This window comes from Alligator sinensis, unplaced genomic scaffold (genome assembly GCF_000455745.1).
Source record: "Alligator sinensis unplaced genomic scaffold, ASM45574v1 scaffold688_1, whole genome shotgun sequence".
Taxonomy (NCBI): Eukaryota; Metazoa; Chordata; order Crocodylia; family Alligatoridae; genus Alligator; species Alligator sinensis.
This window is the reverse complement of record NW_005843754.1, coordinates 24,104-37,433: the sequence shown is the minus strand read 5'-3', so window position 1 is coordinate 37,433 and position 13,330 is coordinate 24,104. Positions and strand designations below refer to the sequence as shown.

The window sequence follows — 13,330 nt, the reverse complement described above, 5'->3', positions numbered from 1 at the left end:
ATGACCCCAGCTAGATGCCTATCTAACCTCCTCTTGAAGACCCCCAGGGTAGGGGAGAGCACCACCTCCCTTGGGAGCCCGTTCCAGACCTTGGCCACTCTTACTGTGAAGAAGTTCTTCCTAATGTCCAGTCTAAATCTGCTCTCTGCTAGCTTGTGGCCATTATTTCTTGTAACCCCCGGGGGCGCCTTGGTGAATTAAACCTCACCAATTCCCTTCTGTGCCCCCGTGATGAACTTATAGGCAGCTGCAAGGTCGCCTCTCAACCTTCTCTTGCGGAGGCTGAAGGGGTGCAGGTGCCTCATTCTCTCCTCATAGGGCTTGGCCTGCAAGTGGATGTGGGTGTGTGGGTGGGTATGGGGGTTTGGGTGAGTGTGTATGGGGTTTGTGAGGGGTTTTGGGGTGTGTGGAACAGGAGGGTGGCTGGGGGTGTGCGTGTGTGAGTGCGTGTATGTTGTGGGGTGTGTGCAGGTAGCAGTGAGTAGGGTTCCCCCAGGAGGTGTGTGGGGGCATGTGTGTGTGTGTGTGTGTGTGAGGGGGGAAAAGTGGTCCCTTCCCTTCACTGCCACTGGGCAGTTTTTGGTGCAGCCACCTGGAGCCTGCACCACACCAGACTGCCCTGCATCTCCATTGCTGCTGCCTCTGGGCTGCCCTGAAGCTGCACTACATTGTCACCATTGCTGCGCTGGGCAGCCCAGAGGTGGTGGTGATGTGGTGTAGACACAGGGAAATCCTGTGTGGGCTCAGAGCAGCTACACCAGGAAGCGTTGGCAGTGGCGATGGGGAGAAGCCACTTTTATTCTGTGCTGAGCAGCAGTTTCTGTCCAGTGCTGCCATTGCTCAGCCCAGATGGGAGAGCCTGGAGCAGATGCGATGCGTGCTGGTCCCCATCACTACCGCGGGGCTGGGGCAACCAGAGGTAATGCTCTTCTAGACTCAGTCCTGGCCAAAGGAGATGACCTGATGATTGACTTAAACTTAGAGAGTAGCCTGGGTGAAAGCAACCATGAAACCATCATGTTCACTGCCCGTCACAAGGCAGACAAATTGGACAGCTGGATTGAAGCTCTGGAATTCAACAATGCAAATTTCAACAAGCTCTGGTCACTAGTGGGGGAACTGCTGCAGGACCAGGGACTGAAGGCAAAAGGAGTGCATGAAGAGAGGTTGTTCCTTAAGGATACAATCCTTGAAGCACAAAGGAAGTCATTTCCCATGCAGAGGAAACATAGCAGAAGGGCTGGTAAGCTTTTACCACTATCCCATTACATAGTCCTTGTATTTCGCAGGCAACTTCATCACATATCCAGTCTTAGTTTGCATGGTGTCTTCAGGTGTCTCTGGGGGTACTGGTGGATTTTCTGAAATGTAACAAAACTCTTGCTCTTGGTGGTCTGGTTTTACTTCAGATGTTTGTTCTGCTGCCTTATTTTGAGGTGCATCCACATGGTCTGCTGGTACTGATGAGTAATCCATTCTTAAGTGTCTTCTGTACCTCCTGTAGATGTGACCGTAGGGAGTTTTTACCACATAGGACCGCAGTTCATTCCTTTTCGCCATAATTTGAAAGATGCTGAAATGGCTGCTCTCATAATGGAAGCAAGTATTATTCAGGATGCAAGACAGGAAGAAATAGGGATGAGTGGGAGCCCTATATGGCACAAAGCTTCCAAATATCAAAAGCAATGGCTGAAAAGGACCAAATTATTTGAAGTAAAATGCAACAAATTGGGGGCACTGACCTCCAGCCTCTTCCCCAAGCAGCACGAAGTCTGAGGGCTTGGGGAAGGCTTGATGACCCTCAGAGTCCTTCTGGGCACCAAGAAAGGGTTGAAGAGGCAGTCCCACCAAAATCACTCACAAACATCCATGTCGCTTCTTTCGCCTAGCAAGTTTAATAATGAAATACAGATGAGAGCTCAATGATCAAAAGTATAGTACAGCCTATCCAACAAGTGATGACGATGTATGGAACATAGACAAGGTTCTTTGGGCAACGTGAGATCTTTTATTAGATCAGTTAAATCACTGGAAAAATGGTTCCTTACAATCTTTCGGGAACAACCACCCTGCTTCAGTTATAGGATGAGAATACTGGTGTTTTGGGACTCTCTTGGGTGGAACAGAAACTTAAGCTAAAATGCAAAACGCAGGTCTGTGAAAATGCCCCCCTCACCCTCTGTTTCCCTCTGATGGACTCTTTGATGTGTCCACATCCTTTCTGTGGTGGGGGGCCTACAACTGGACACAGGACTCCAGATGTGGCCTCCCCAGTGCAGAATAGAGAAGAATCACTTCCCTTGCCCTACTGCCAACACTCCTACCAGTGTAGCCCAGCATGCCCTTAGCCTTCTTGGCAACAAAGGCACACTGCTGGCTCAGTCACCTTAGAGCCCACTTTAACTCCCCGGCCCTTTTCTGCCGGATGGGTTATTAGCCTCTTGGAGTGGCTCCTACAGGACACTCACGGAGCCAAATGGCTTTGGCACGAGGACGGAAGCCTCAGTATTCCCGAGAGATTACAACATGCTGCATTTCACCCAGAGGATGCCTTCATTCTTTCCCCACCCTTCCACAGAAGAGGAAGGACCTGTTACAGGCTGCATGCACCTCCTTTACACCTATTATTGCATTTCACAGCTGTAAGAGGACATAGAGACCAACCTCAGGGGTATCATGTTAAGTTGTGGGGCTTGATTACCAAGGAACCTGCTATAGAGAATGGCATGCAGGAAAGGAGGGCGGGTGGGGCGGGGGGTACAGCTGACACCTGGTGGTGCTGAGTTCTGATGAGGGGCTGAGAAGAAAAAAAACCCTGCCAAACTGGGCTCATGGGGTGGCAGTAGCAGTTTCTTGCAGACCTCAATGGGTATGTGCAGGCCTGGAAGAAGGGGTGATGCAGTGGGGAGGAAAGGCATGGTCAGGGTGGAGGGCAGAGAATGCTTCCCCAGCAATAAATGTCTTCCTTCCTGCAACTCTAGAGCCTCACATACAAGAACCCTGAGGCTAGCAGGGTAGTTGAACAAAGACAGTCCCTGCATGTCATTTGGAGCCAACTGTCTTGGGGAAGGCACCTATTGTGAAGGCAATTCTTCTCCCCCTGGGAGTATTGACTGCTTTTAGAGAATGATGGGGATGGCACAGGCTCCAAGGCTGATGCAAAGATCATCTCCTCACAGGTTCCCCCAGTATCCAGGCTGGCCTCTGCCTGAGGTGTCTCCTTTTAACCCTTCACCCTCAAACCTGGGAGGCCAGCTTCTGTGTCCTTTGGGTTTTGCAGTGCCCTAGAAAGGCTGAACAAAGGGTGAACTGTTGTTGCAGTCCACAGGCATGAGACTGCTTCCTTGGATGCAGACATTGGTGGGTGCTGAGCTGGTATACATCCCCAAAACCTTCCTGTATTACTGACAGAATTAAAGACACTCCCAGATATGGATGCACTAGTTTTTAATCTGTGTCAATGAGCTGTTGCCGGGACAGGTGGGAGAATTGGGTGAAGATCTTCCCACAGTCTGAGCACTGATGTGGCTTCTAACCAGTGTGGGTAAGCTGGTGCTAGGCCAGGTTAGAGGATCAGTTGAAGCTTTTCCCACACTCCGAGAACCGATATGGTTTCTCTGTTGTGTGGACGATGCAGTGTCTGGTGAGGTCAGAGGACCGAATGAAGCTCTTCCTACACGCTGAGCACTGATGTGGCTTCTCTCCTGTGTGGATCCGATAGTGTTGAGCCAGGGTGGAGGACCGAATGAAGCTCTTCCCACAGTCTGAGCATTGATATGGCTTCTCCCCTGCATGGATACGCTGGTGCTTAGCCAGGCCAGAGGAGTGAGTGAAGCTCTTCCCACACTCTGAGCACTGATGTGGCTTCTCCCCCGTGTGGATACGCTGGTGCTTAGCCAGGCCAGAGGAGTGAGTGAAGCTCTTCCCACAATCTGAGCACTGATGGGGTTTCTCCCCTGTATGGATACGCTGGTGCTGAGCCAGCTGGGAGGACTGAGTGAATCTCTTCCCACACACTGAGCACTGATATGGTTTCTCCCCTGTGTGGATACGCTGGTGCAGAGCCAGGCTGGAGGAGAGAGTGAATCTCTTCCCACACTCCAAGCACTGATGTGGCTTCTCCCCTGTGTGGATACGCTGGTGCTTAGTCAGATGGGAGGACTGAGTGAAGCTCTTCCCACAATCTGAGCACTGATGTGGCTTCTCCCCCGTGTGGATACGCTGATGCAGAGCCAGGCTGTAGGACACACTGAAGCTCTTCCCACACTCTGAGCACTGATATGGCTTCTCCCCTGTGTGGATACGCTGGTGCTTAGTCAGATGGGAGGACTGAGTGAAGCTCTTCCCACATTGTGAGCACTGATGTGGTTTCTCCCCTGTGTGAATACGCCGGTGCTTAGCCAGATGGGAGGACTGAGAGAAGCTCTTCCCACACTCTGAACACTGATGTAGCTTCTCCTTTGTGTGCATGCACAAGTGGCTCACCAGTTTGGAGAGCTGTCTGAATCTCTTCCCACACTTGGTGCAGCAGTGCTGTACACACTCGTGCTGGGACAGGTCTTGAAAGCAGATGAAGTTCTTCCTGCACTCAGTGCAGTGAAGTGTCTTCCTCTCTAGGGGGATGCACCGGTCCTGAGACAGGGAGAAAAAAGGGCTGAAGGGCTTGCCCCAGCTGTGCCTGACACTTCCCCCTCTGCACATGTAGGTGCTTGACCAGGTCTGTGGGGCACACAAAGCTCTTCCCCAATTTGGTGAAGCGGTGAGGTAGCTCTCCAGAATGGGTCTGGCAGTGAACAACCAGGGCATAGAGGCAGGTGAAGCTCTTCCCACACTTGGCTGCATACATGGGACTTCTCCCCAGTGCTTGTGAAGAGCTAGGACTGATGGGCACTTAAATGTTTTCCTGACTGTAAGGTAGGGGTGAGCTCTGCCCCTGTGTTTGGCAATTAGCTCCTGCTTCCCTCTGAGGCCCTCCCCACAGCTTTTGCTTGCATGCAGTGCATTTTTATAGGGGCTCTCTGGTCTCTCACCTCCACAAATTATTCCCTGCACCCAAGGCTTTCCGGGTTCTGGCCCTTCTCCACCCTCACCCCCAACTGGAGATGGTACCTGGTTCATCACTACATTCTCCTTCTGCGTTTGGGGCCTCCCCTGACTATCGTGCGATTGCTCCTTCTCAGGTCTCAGGGAGTCCATCTCACCCAAACTCCCTGGGGAAGTCTGCGCTGGCTCCAGGTCTGCAGACTCTTCCACAGGAGGCTGCTCCTCAGCTCTGCTCAGTAAGCAGGCACCTCCTGCATGGGAGAGAGAAACTCCAAATTAGACCCTACCCTCCTGGCAAAGGGCAAACATTGCTATCCCTTCTGTTGGGATGGGCCTCAGAACAGGCCTGGACCTTGGCATTGTGTTCCCTCTAGAAAACATGGTCTTCCTGTCGAAAGCTGAATTGCTGGGGGTGAGGGAGGGACAGGTCCCAGTTCTGGGCTAAAGTTCCTGACTTGGTAGCATTTACTCCTTGCTTGCTCTGGCTAATGAGTAACATGATTCATAAGCAATTAGGTCATTGTCTCCCTAGTCGTTAGGCGCCGAATGAAGTCGGTGTCTAAAATATAGGACTGGTGCCTTACACAGCAGCCGTTTGACTTCCTCAAAGCCTTCCATTGCTTGCTCAGACCATCTTAAATACCTGGGCTTACCCTTTGTCATGTCTGTGAGGGGTTCCACGTTCTTGGAAAAATCCCTGACAAATCTCCTATAACAGTTTGCAAAACCTAGGAATGACCTAAGTTGTCTTAAAGTCTTTGGTACCTTATAGTGCCTTATAGCCTCTACTCTGTCTGCCAGTGGTCTTACCTGTCCCTGTCCTACCTGGAAACCCAGATACTTGGCCTCCTCCTGCCCCAAGCTACACTTCTTTGGATTAGCTGTCAAGCCTGTCTTTCCGAGTTCTTGCAAAACAATCTATATATGTTGATAATGTTGTTCCCAGTTGGGCAAAAAGATTATAATATCATCACTATAAGATGATGATGATCTTGGTGTGGGGCTAACGTCTTATCCATTAAATGTTGGAAAGATGCTACCACTCCATGGAGACTGAATGGCATACACTTAAATTGAAATAACCCCCATGGTGACGCGAAGGCAGTCTTCTTTTTATCTACAGCATTCATGGGTATTTTCCAGTAACCTTTTGTGAAATCAAATGTAAAAAAATATACTTGGCCTGGCTTATCTTTTCTAGCATTTCTTCCACTGGAGGCATGGGGGATGCATCAAAAGTTGCCACCTTGTTCACCGTTCTAAAATCTACACATACCCAGATAGTCCTGTCTGACTTTGGGACTATCACTAGATGACTCCTACACAGACTTCGTGACTCTTCTATATCTGCCTCCAACATCTGTGTGATTTCTTGTTTCACTATTCTCCATAAGTCTTGCAGCAGTTGTCTCCAATGATCTCTTACGATACACCCCTCAGTTGTCCTGATGCTGTGCACCACGCTCTTGGCTCTACTCGGTTTTTCACTAAATACATCTGGGAATTTGGCTATCAACTCTTCTCACTCTTCCCTCTGTCCAGGGGTCTGTTTTTCCATTATTTGGGGTTCTCCTGTCACAAATTCTAATATCCTAGGGTCTCCTACATCGTCTAGGTCTCCTACTTCTCCTTGCATCAGCCACGCTTCCCTGTCATTCCACTTTTTCAGCATGTTAATGTGATAATTTTGCTTCTTCCTTATGGGGCTCATCCTCTGTACTTCATAATTTACTGGCCCTAGCCTTTTAGTCACTTGAAAAGGTCACTGTCACAGTGACAACAATTTGTGACTTATTGAGAAGCAAAACCAAGACCCAATCTCCCTCTTTCAAATCTCTGTCTTTGGCGTGTGTGTCATAGCCAACAGAGGTAAAAACGAGATTAAGTCCCAGGTTCTCCTCTGCCACTTCTTGAACACTCTCCAAACACTCCCGAAAATCTCGCACAAACTGTGGTTGTCTCCCTTCACATGGTGGTCCCTCTGACCACCCCTGACTGATAATATTAAGCAACCCCCTTGGTTTGTGTCCATAAACTAATTCGAAGGAAGTGCACCCTGTGGATGCCTGGGGAGCCTCTCTGACTGTAAACAATAATGGAGGATGTTAGGGTGACAGGATTTGGGTCTGGGGAAGCACTGGATTTGCAGCTAAATAAAAAGGCTTTTTCCTGTGTCTCAGCAAAAGCTGCTGGTCACAACGCAAAATGATATATTAAAAATAACCTTGCAAATGCTTAGGCAAGAAGTTTTCTGACAAGGTTGTAGTGTTAGAGCCCATTGTGTACGGAGAACAAGATGCAGCTCGCCAGCTATGGTCAGGAGATAAAGCAGAAGCAAGGCCTTGGAGATGAAGAAGGAATCAGTAAAAAACCAGAAAGAACCAGCAAGTGACCGAAAGAAGCAGAAGTCAAAGTCTTACGCATGCACTCGTAGGAGAGAGGCATGTAAATTAAGAAAATGCATAAACAATTCCATGCTAATGGAGTAAACAGAGGCAGAGCTTGAAATGGGAGGAGAAATGGGTGGAACAGAAGGAGGAAAATAGGTGGAACATATGTTAATATGTATGAGCCAATGTGTACAAAATGTGAAAAGAACTAATGTTCAGTGCAGGTCCCCAGTTCGTTGGTTTTTTAAGACCTTGCCCAAAGCTGTCTCCATTCTGAATAAAGCTGTTGTGAGCAATGTGTACTGGTGTTTCCTCCCTGCTTGCTCTGGCTCATGAGTAACAGGATCCATGAGGAATTGGATCATCATCTCCTTAGTCGTTGGGCACTGCATGGAGTCAGGGTCTAACAGAGGTATCATCGACTCCCATTTCCTTGGGTCACCCTGAATGCATGCCATTAACATTCCCTTCAAAGTTCTGTTGAACCTTTCTACTAGTCCATCCATTTGTGGGTGGTATGCAGAGGGCTTGAGCTGTTTTATCATAAAATATGCCCTCATAATACCCCTGACATAAACGTCTTCCTTTGGCCTGTTAGAATCTTCTCTGGGATCCCCACCCTTGAGACCCACTTTATCAGTTCCTCTCCTATCTTCAGTGTCATAATATTCTTCACGGGTATCGCGTCTGGAAACCTCGTAGGGTAATCTACCACCACTAGTGCATAATGATATCCTACATTACTCCTTGGGAATGGTCCTGCGATATCCAGGGCTATTCTTTCAAACGGGCGCACTGACTGTGGCATGGATACTAAAGGTATTTTCGTGGGTTTATAACCTGATTGCTTCCGACACTCCAGGCATTCCCTACAGTACCTTTCCATGATCTTATAAAGGCCTAGCCCAAAAACCCTTTGTTTTAACCAGGCTTCTGTTTTATCCTGGCCCAAATTACCCCGCATTGGTAATGCATGAGCAATCGTTAACAACAGCAACCAGTACTGCCTAGGCACCAGGATTTGTGCTACTTCCTCTCCTTCCCTGCCTTTATCTATCCAGTAAAGGATCCCTCTTCTTGCCTCAAAATGGGGTGTCCTTTCCACCAGCTCAGGTCGGAGTACCTCCTCCTCCCTCTTGGCTAGGCTTTCTTCGAAAATGTTTCGGAACAGCTGCTCTTGTTTTTCATGTTCTCTGAAATGGCCCTCCCCTATATTTTCTAGATCTATTCCTTCTTCCTCTCCTGCATTCGGCCCTTGCTCTGGAAGTTTTACTCCCCCTAATGCCCTTTCCACTCGTTTCACATAATCGCGGGTTTTTAGCTCTCCCATTGCTTTAGTCACTACTTCTTGCAAGTATGGCCACTCTGTCCCCAATAGCATGGGGCAGGGCAGAGACTCAGCTAATCCTACCACAATTTCTTCCATTTGGTTTAACACGGTCAGTCTTAATCTCTTCTTCTGATATGTGTATGAGGCCCCATGTATACAGACCATATTTATGGGTGTTACTAATTCTCCTATGGAAAGTGACACCAGTTCAGACCTTAATATGGTTTGTGGGCATCTTGTATTAATGATAGCAGGTACTATTATATCCCCTATTTTTACTTCGACTATAGGTTTGGCCTTGTGCCATGGTTCTCTGTGTTTCCCAAAACTGCAGTCCATCTGCTCTTTGTGGGAAAACTCATGGGCCCCTTCACTTCCTACTTTCTTATTGCAATCTCTCGCTATGTGGCCTTTTCCCTCACACCTAAAACAAATCACTTCTCTTGAGTCCCAACTTCTCATTTCCCTATTGCTTATTCTTCCTCCTTCACTCCTCTATCCCTTGTTACAGTGTTCAGGTCTTTCTAGTGTCCCAGCCTTCCCCATTCTTTCCTGTGTTAGCTTTGCTAACATCCTAGGCTGCCTGGTGAGGCAGAGGTGGCAACAAAGAGCAGAAGCAGGGAAGCCACGTGCGAGCTCCAGGCAGATACATCAGAAAGCACCAGCAGCGGGAGAGGGAGGGGCAGCTTTTACTCCATGCTGAGCAGCAGTTTCTCTCCCATGCCACCACTGCTGAGCCTGGGCTCCAGCACTGCCAGGCTCACCACTCCAGGCCGAACAGCAGCAGCGGCTGCATCGGGAAGAAAATGTTGCTTGTTGTAAAAGAAAAACAGCATCTCCCTCTCGCTGCCATCAGGCAGTTTTTGGCTCAGCTGCCAGAGTCTGCACTGCACCAGGCTGCCCTGCAGCTCCATCTCTGCTGCCTCTGGGCTGACCTGTGCGGCAGCAGTGACAGTGCAGAGCAGTCGCAGGGCAGCCCAGAGGCAGCAGTGCCCGAGCCACAGGGGAGCTTGGTATGTTGTAGGCAGCAGCACCAAAAACTGCCCAGCAGCGGCAAAGGGGAGGGTCTGCTTTTCCTCCCGGCAACGAGCAACAGTTTATGCCCTGCTGCTGCTGGTGCTGCTCAGACTGGAAGGGGCTGCAAACGCTGGTCCTGCTGCTATCATCAGGGTGGGTGCAGCAGCCAGAAGGCGCTACCGTACCCATGCTGCATGCCCAGGGGCGGTTGAATGCGTCAAGGCTGGGCGGAGCAGGCTGTTGCTGGGTGGGCATAGGGCCTGACCAGCTAAGTTGGGCTCATGCAGGGGCTCCCATGCACACCCCACATACCCTTAAACTCTCCCACAGAAACCCCATAATCTCACCCTTGCCCAATCATACACCCCACACCCTCCCCTAGACCCCCGTAACACTTACATCTACAAGTCTCTGGGGGAAGTCCCATTCACTGCTACATGCACATACCACACACACACCACTTATCCCCCACAAACCCCATCCTACCCACACATCCCCACAAACCACCCATACCCACCCACCCACATCCACACACCCCAACTCCCTCCCCCATGCCCCATATACACACATCCAGATACACACCCACAGCCACCCACAAACCCCGTACCCACACATCAATAATCCTTAGGAGTGCACTGATAAGAGATTTTGCGGACTCCCCTTGCTACATGCATCGAGGGATGGCGTGAGGTCAGGGAGGAGGGCATGTGCCAGCAGATCCATAGTCAGCATTCTGCAATGGCAGCACAGGGCAGGCCTCCAGTAACCCTGGCACACTGGGCATACAGCTTTACTGACAGCAGTCAGGTCTGGGGGAACAGCCACAACTCACCTTGCAGCAGGTCCTCCCATCTTGAGATTTCCCCACAGTCCTCATCATCACAGACCCAGAGCTCCACCTGTCCTCGCTGGATGCTGCTGATTAAGTCGGGTGTGGGACCTCGATATCCTGTTTGGGCAGTGGTTAAAGAGCATTTGTGACCGGGTACTGGATGCAGAATGCAACTGGGATTTGGGGAATGGATCCAATGAACTCAAGGTGTCTACTAGGGCCTTGATGGACAAGGGAGAATGGATGTTTAAGATGAAAGAGAGGGCCCTGCAGGGAGAAACCTTCAAGAGATAACAGTCCTTGTCACCCAGGTGGATGAGGAATGGTCATAGGAAACAAAGCACAAATGACTCATAATTTAGAAAGGACATTACACTGACAGAGTCACCAGGGACAGGTAAGGAGATTCATGATCCATGCATCTTTATTTCTGAACACGGATAACAACATATGTCTAAGTTTGACTACAGATAGGCACAGGAGGGACACCAGCTCACCAACAGTTGGCACCAAGCTAGTGAAGGGACACATGAAGGTTTAAGTTAGCAGGCCCAGATGATCTCCATCCAAAGGTGCTGAAAGAATTGGCCAGTGTAATAAATAAACTAAGGGGCTGTGATGTAGATGATTGCATGGTCAGGTGGGTAGTAAATCGACTTATGGGACGCACCCAGAGAGTGGCAGTGGATGAGTCGGTATTGACCTGGCAAGATGTGGGCAGTGGAGTCCCACAAGGTTCGGTCCTTGGGCCAGTGCTGTTCAATATCTTCACCAGTGACTTGGATGAGGGCTTGGAGAGCACTCTCTCCAAATTCATGGACAACACCAAATTATGGGGCAAAGTAAACACACACTGGTTGGCAGGGAATGGATTCAGGGGGATTTGGACAGTTTGGAAAAGTGGGCAGAAGAGAATATGATAAAGGTTAACAAAGATAAATGGAAATTACTGCACTTAGGGGAAAGGAATTTCCAACACACCTACAGACAGGGAGATGACTTTGTAAGCAACACAGCAGCAGAAAAGGATCTCAAAGTCATAGCTTACTCCAAAATGAACATGTGTCCTCCATGTGATGAAGTGATCAATAAAGCTAACTGCAGTCTATCATGCACTGGCATGTGCATCACAAACAGGTGTAGGGAGGTGATACTTCCCCTCTATGCGGCACTGGTCAGGCCACCGACATTCTTTCCTGCCCAGGGCAAGGGCTCGGACTTGACGATCTACTGAGATCCCTTCCAACTCCAAAAAACTATGAAATCTATGAAGTAAAAGGGAGCAAAAACAAAGTGTTCGCTGTTTTCAACATACCAAAAAGAAGATATTGGACACACATATGGATGCATAACATTTATGTTACCAATGTAATTCCAGGAAAAGAAGTGAAAATGAGCTTAGTGAAGGGACTCATGGCAGTGAAAAGCATACATGACAAGTGACTGACACTGAGACTATTTTCTGGGAGAGAGTAATTCATCATCACCAGGGACAAAATAAGATGATTTCATAATAACTGTAGCTGCAACTCAGCAATCATCCCATCCACTGGGAGGATCATCCCAGGAGGGGGCAATGAGTGCACAGGTTGGCAAGCACTGCACGGTTGAACACCAAGTTCGTGGGAGTCGTGCGTATGGACAAAAGACGGCCGAAAGAGACATTTCACAGCATGTGAAAGACCATAATACAGAAACGGTCTAGATGGTGTTTGCCGAGTGGGACAAAACATTAAAGCACTTTCCTAAGAGAAACCTCTGGGGGAAAGGGAGGGGAAAGAAAGCATCAGAAAAGCAAATTCACCTAGTAAAAGATCAGTACCTCAACCCAGAGCTCAGAAGCACCGCTTGCCAGACAACCTGGGTTACACAACGTGTACACGTGTCACTAGAGGAGCAGTTGAGGAAATGCATCATCCCCCTGTTGTAGCAGCAGAGGCTGATAAGACTTTCTATTAACTTCTGCTGGGTCATAATGACAGGAGAAAGGGGATTTAGATCTCTCAGAACAGAGCACGCTAGGATTGTTAAATGGGTCTGGAGAGGATTCGCTAGGTCAGACAGGGAGGAAATCAGAATCCTCCCCCAAGGAACAGCTTAGTGCATTCGTGCACAATGACCTGGAGATGGTGTGAACGTGCCGAGAAGGCAAAAGGAGATCATGTTGCCAAGAAACTGCTGCATATGGAAGAACCAGGAGTCACAAGAACGAGGAAGGCACAAGTGAAGGCGGCTGGAGCAAATGAAGGAGGAGATCTCAGGCTGAAATGTGAGGGAGGCCTGATCACTGACAGGGCAGTGGGGAGGAAGGGGATTTAAACCTCCAGCCAAAAGTCCATGAGGATGAGACTGCTGAAACAGGGAGATGACTACAAAACTGCAGAGTTCACATATCTCCGGGGGAAGCAAGACCCAGAGCTTTACCCAGGGAAACGAGGGCTTGGTAATTCTTCAGCATCTGCTCCTGGTAAAGCACCTTGTCTTCATCGTCCAGCAGCTCCCACTCCTCCCGTGTGAAATATACAGCCACGTCCTCAAACACCTCCTGGAGCTGCAGGCACAAGCGTTGCACCATCAGTGTCTCCTGCGCCAGCTGCTCCCGGCCCCACAGCCCTGTCTGCAGTCACTGGTATTACCACGAATTGCAATCTTAGCCATAGATTCATCGATTGTAGAGTCGGAAGGGACCACAATGGATCATCGTGTCCGACCCCCTAC

General features: G+C 49.4%; 1 protein-coding gene across 1 annotated transcript; it reads right to left on the bottom strand.

Moving 5' to 3' along the window:
* Nucleotides 1-3,438: 3,438 nt before the first annotated feature.
* On the bottom strand, nucleotides 3,439-13,245 carry LOC102388831 (zinc finger protein 501-like). Its single transcript, XM_014527643.2, has 4 exons — nucleotides 13,037-13,245; nucleotides 10,613-10,729; nucleotides 5,110-5,294; nucleotides 3,439-4,632 (listed from the first exon to the last, which is right to left on the bottom strand). Exons 1-4 carry the CDS (start codon nucleotides 13,185-13,187, stop codon nucleotides 3,574-3,576), a joined length of 1,512 nt encoding a protein of 503 aa, XP_014383129.2. The 5' UTR covers nucleotides 13,188-13,245; the 3' UTR covers nucleotides 3,439-3,573.
* Nucleotides 13,246-13,330: the final 85 nt, after the last annotated feature.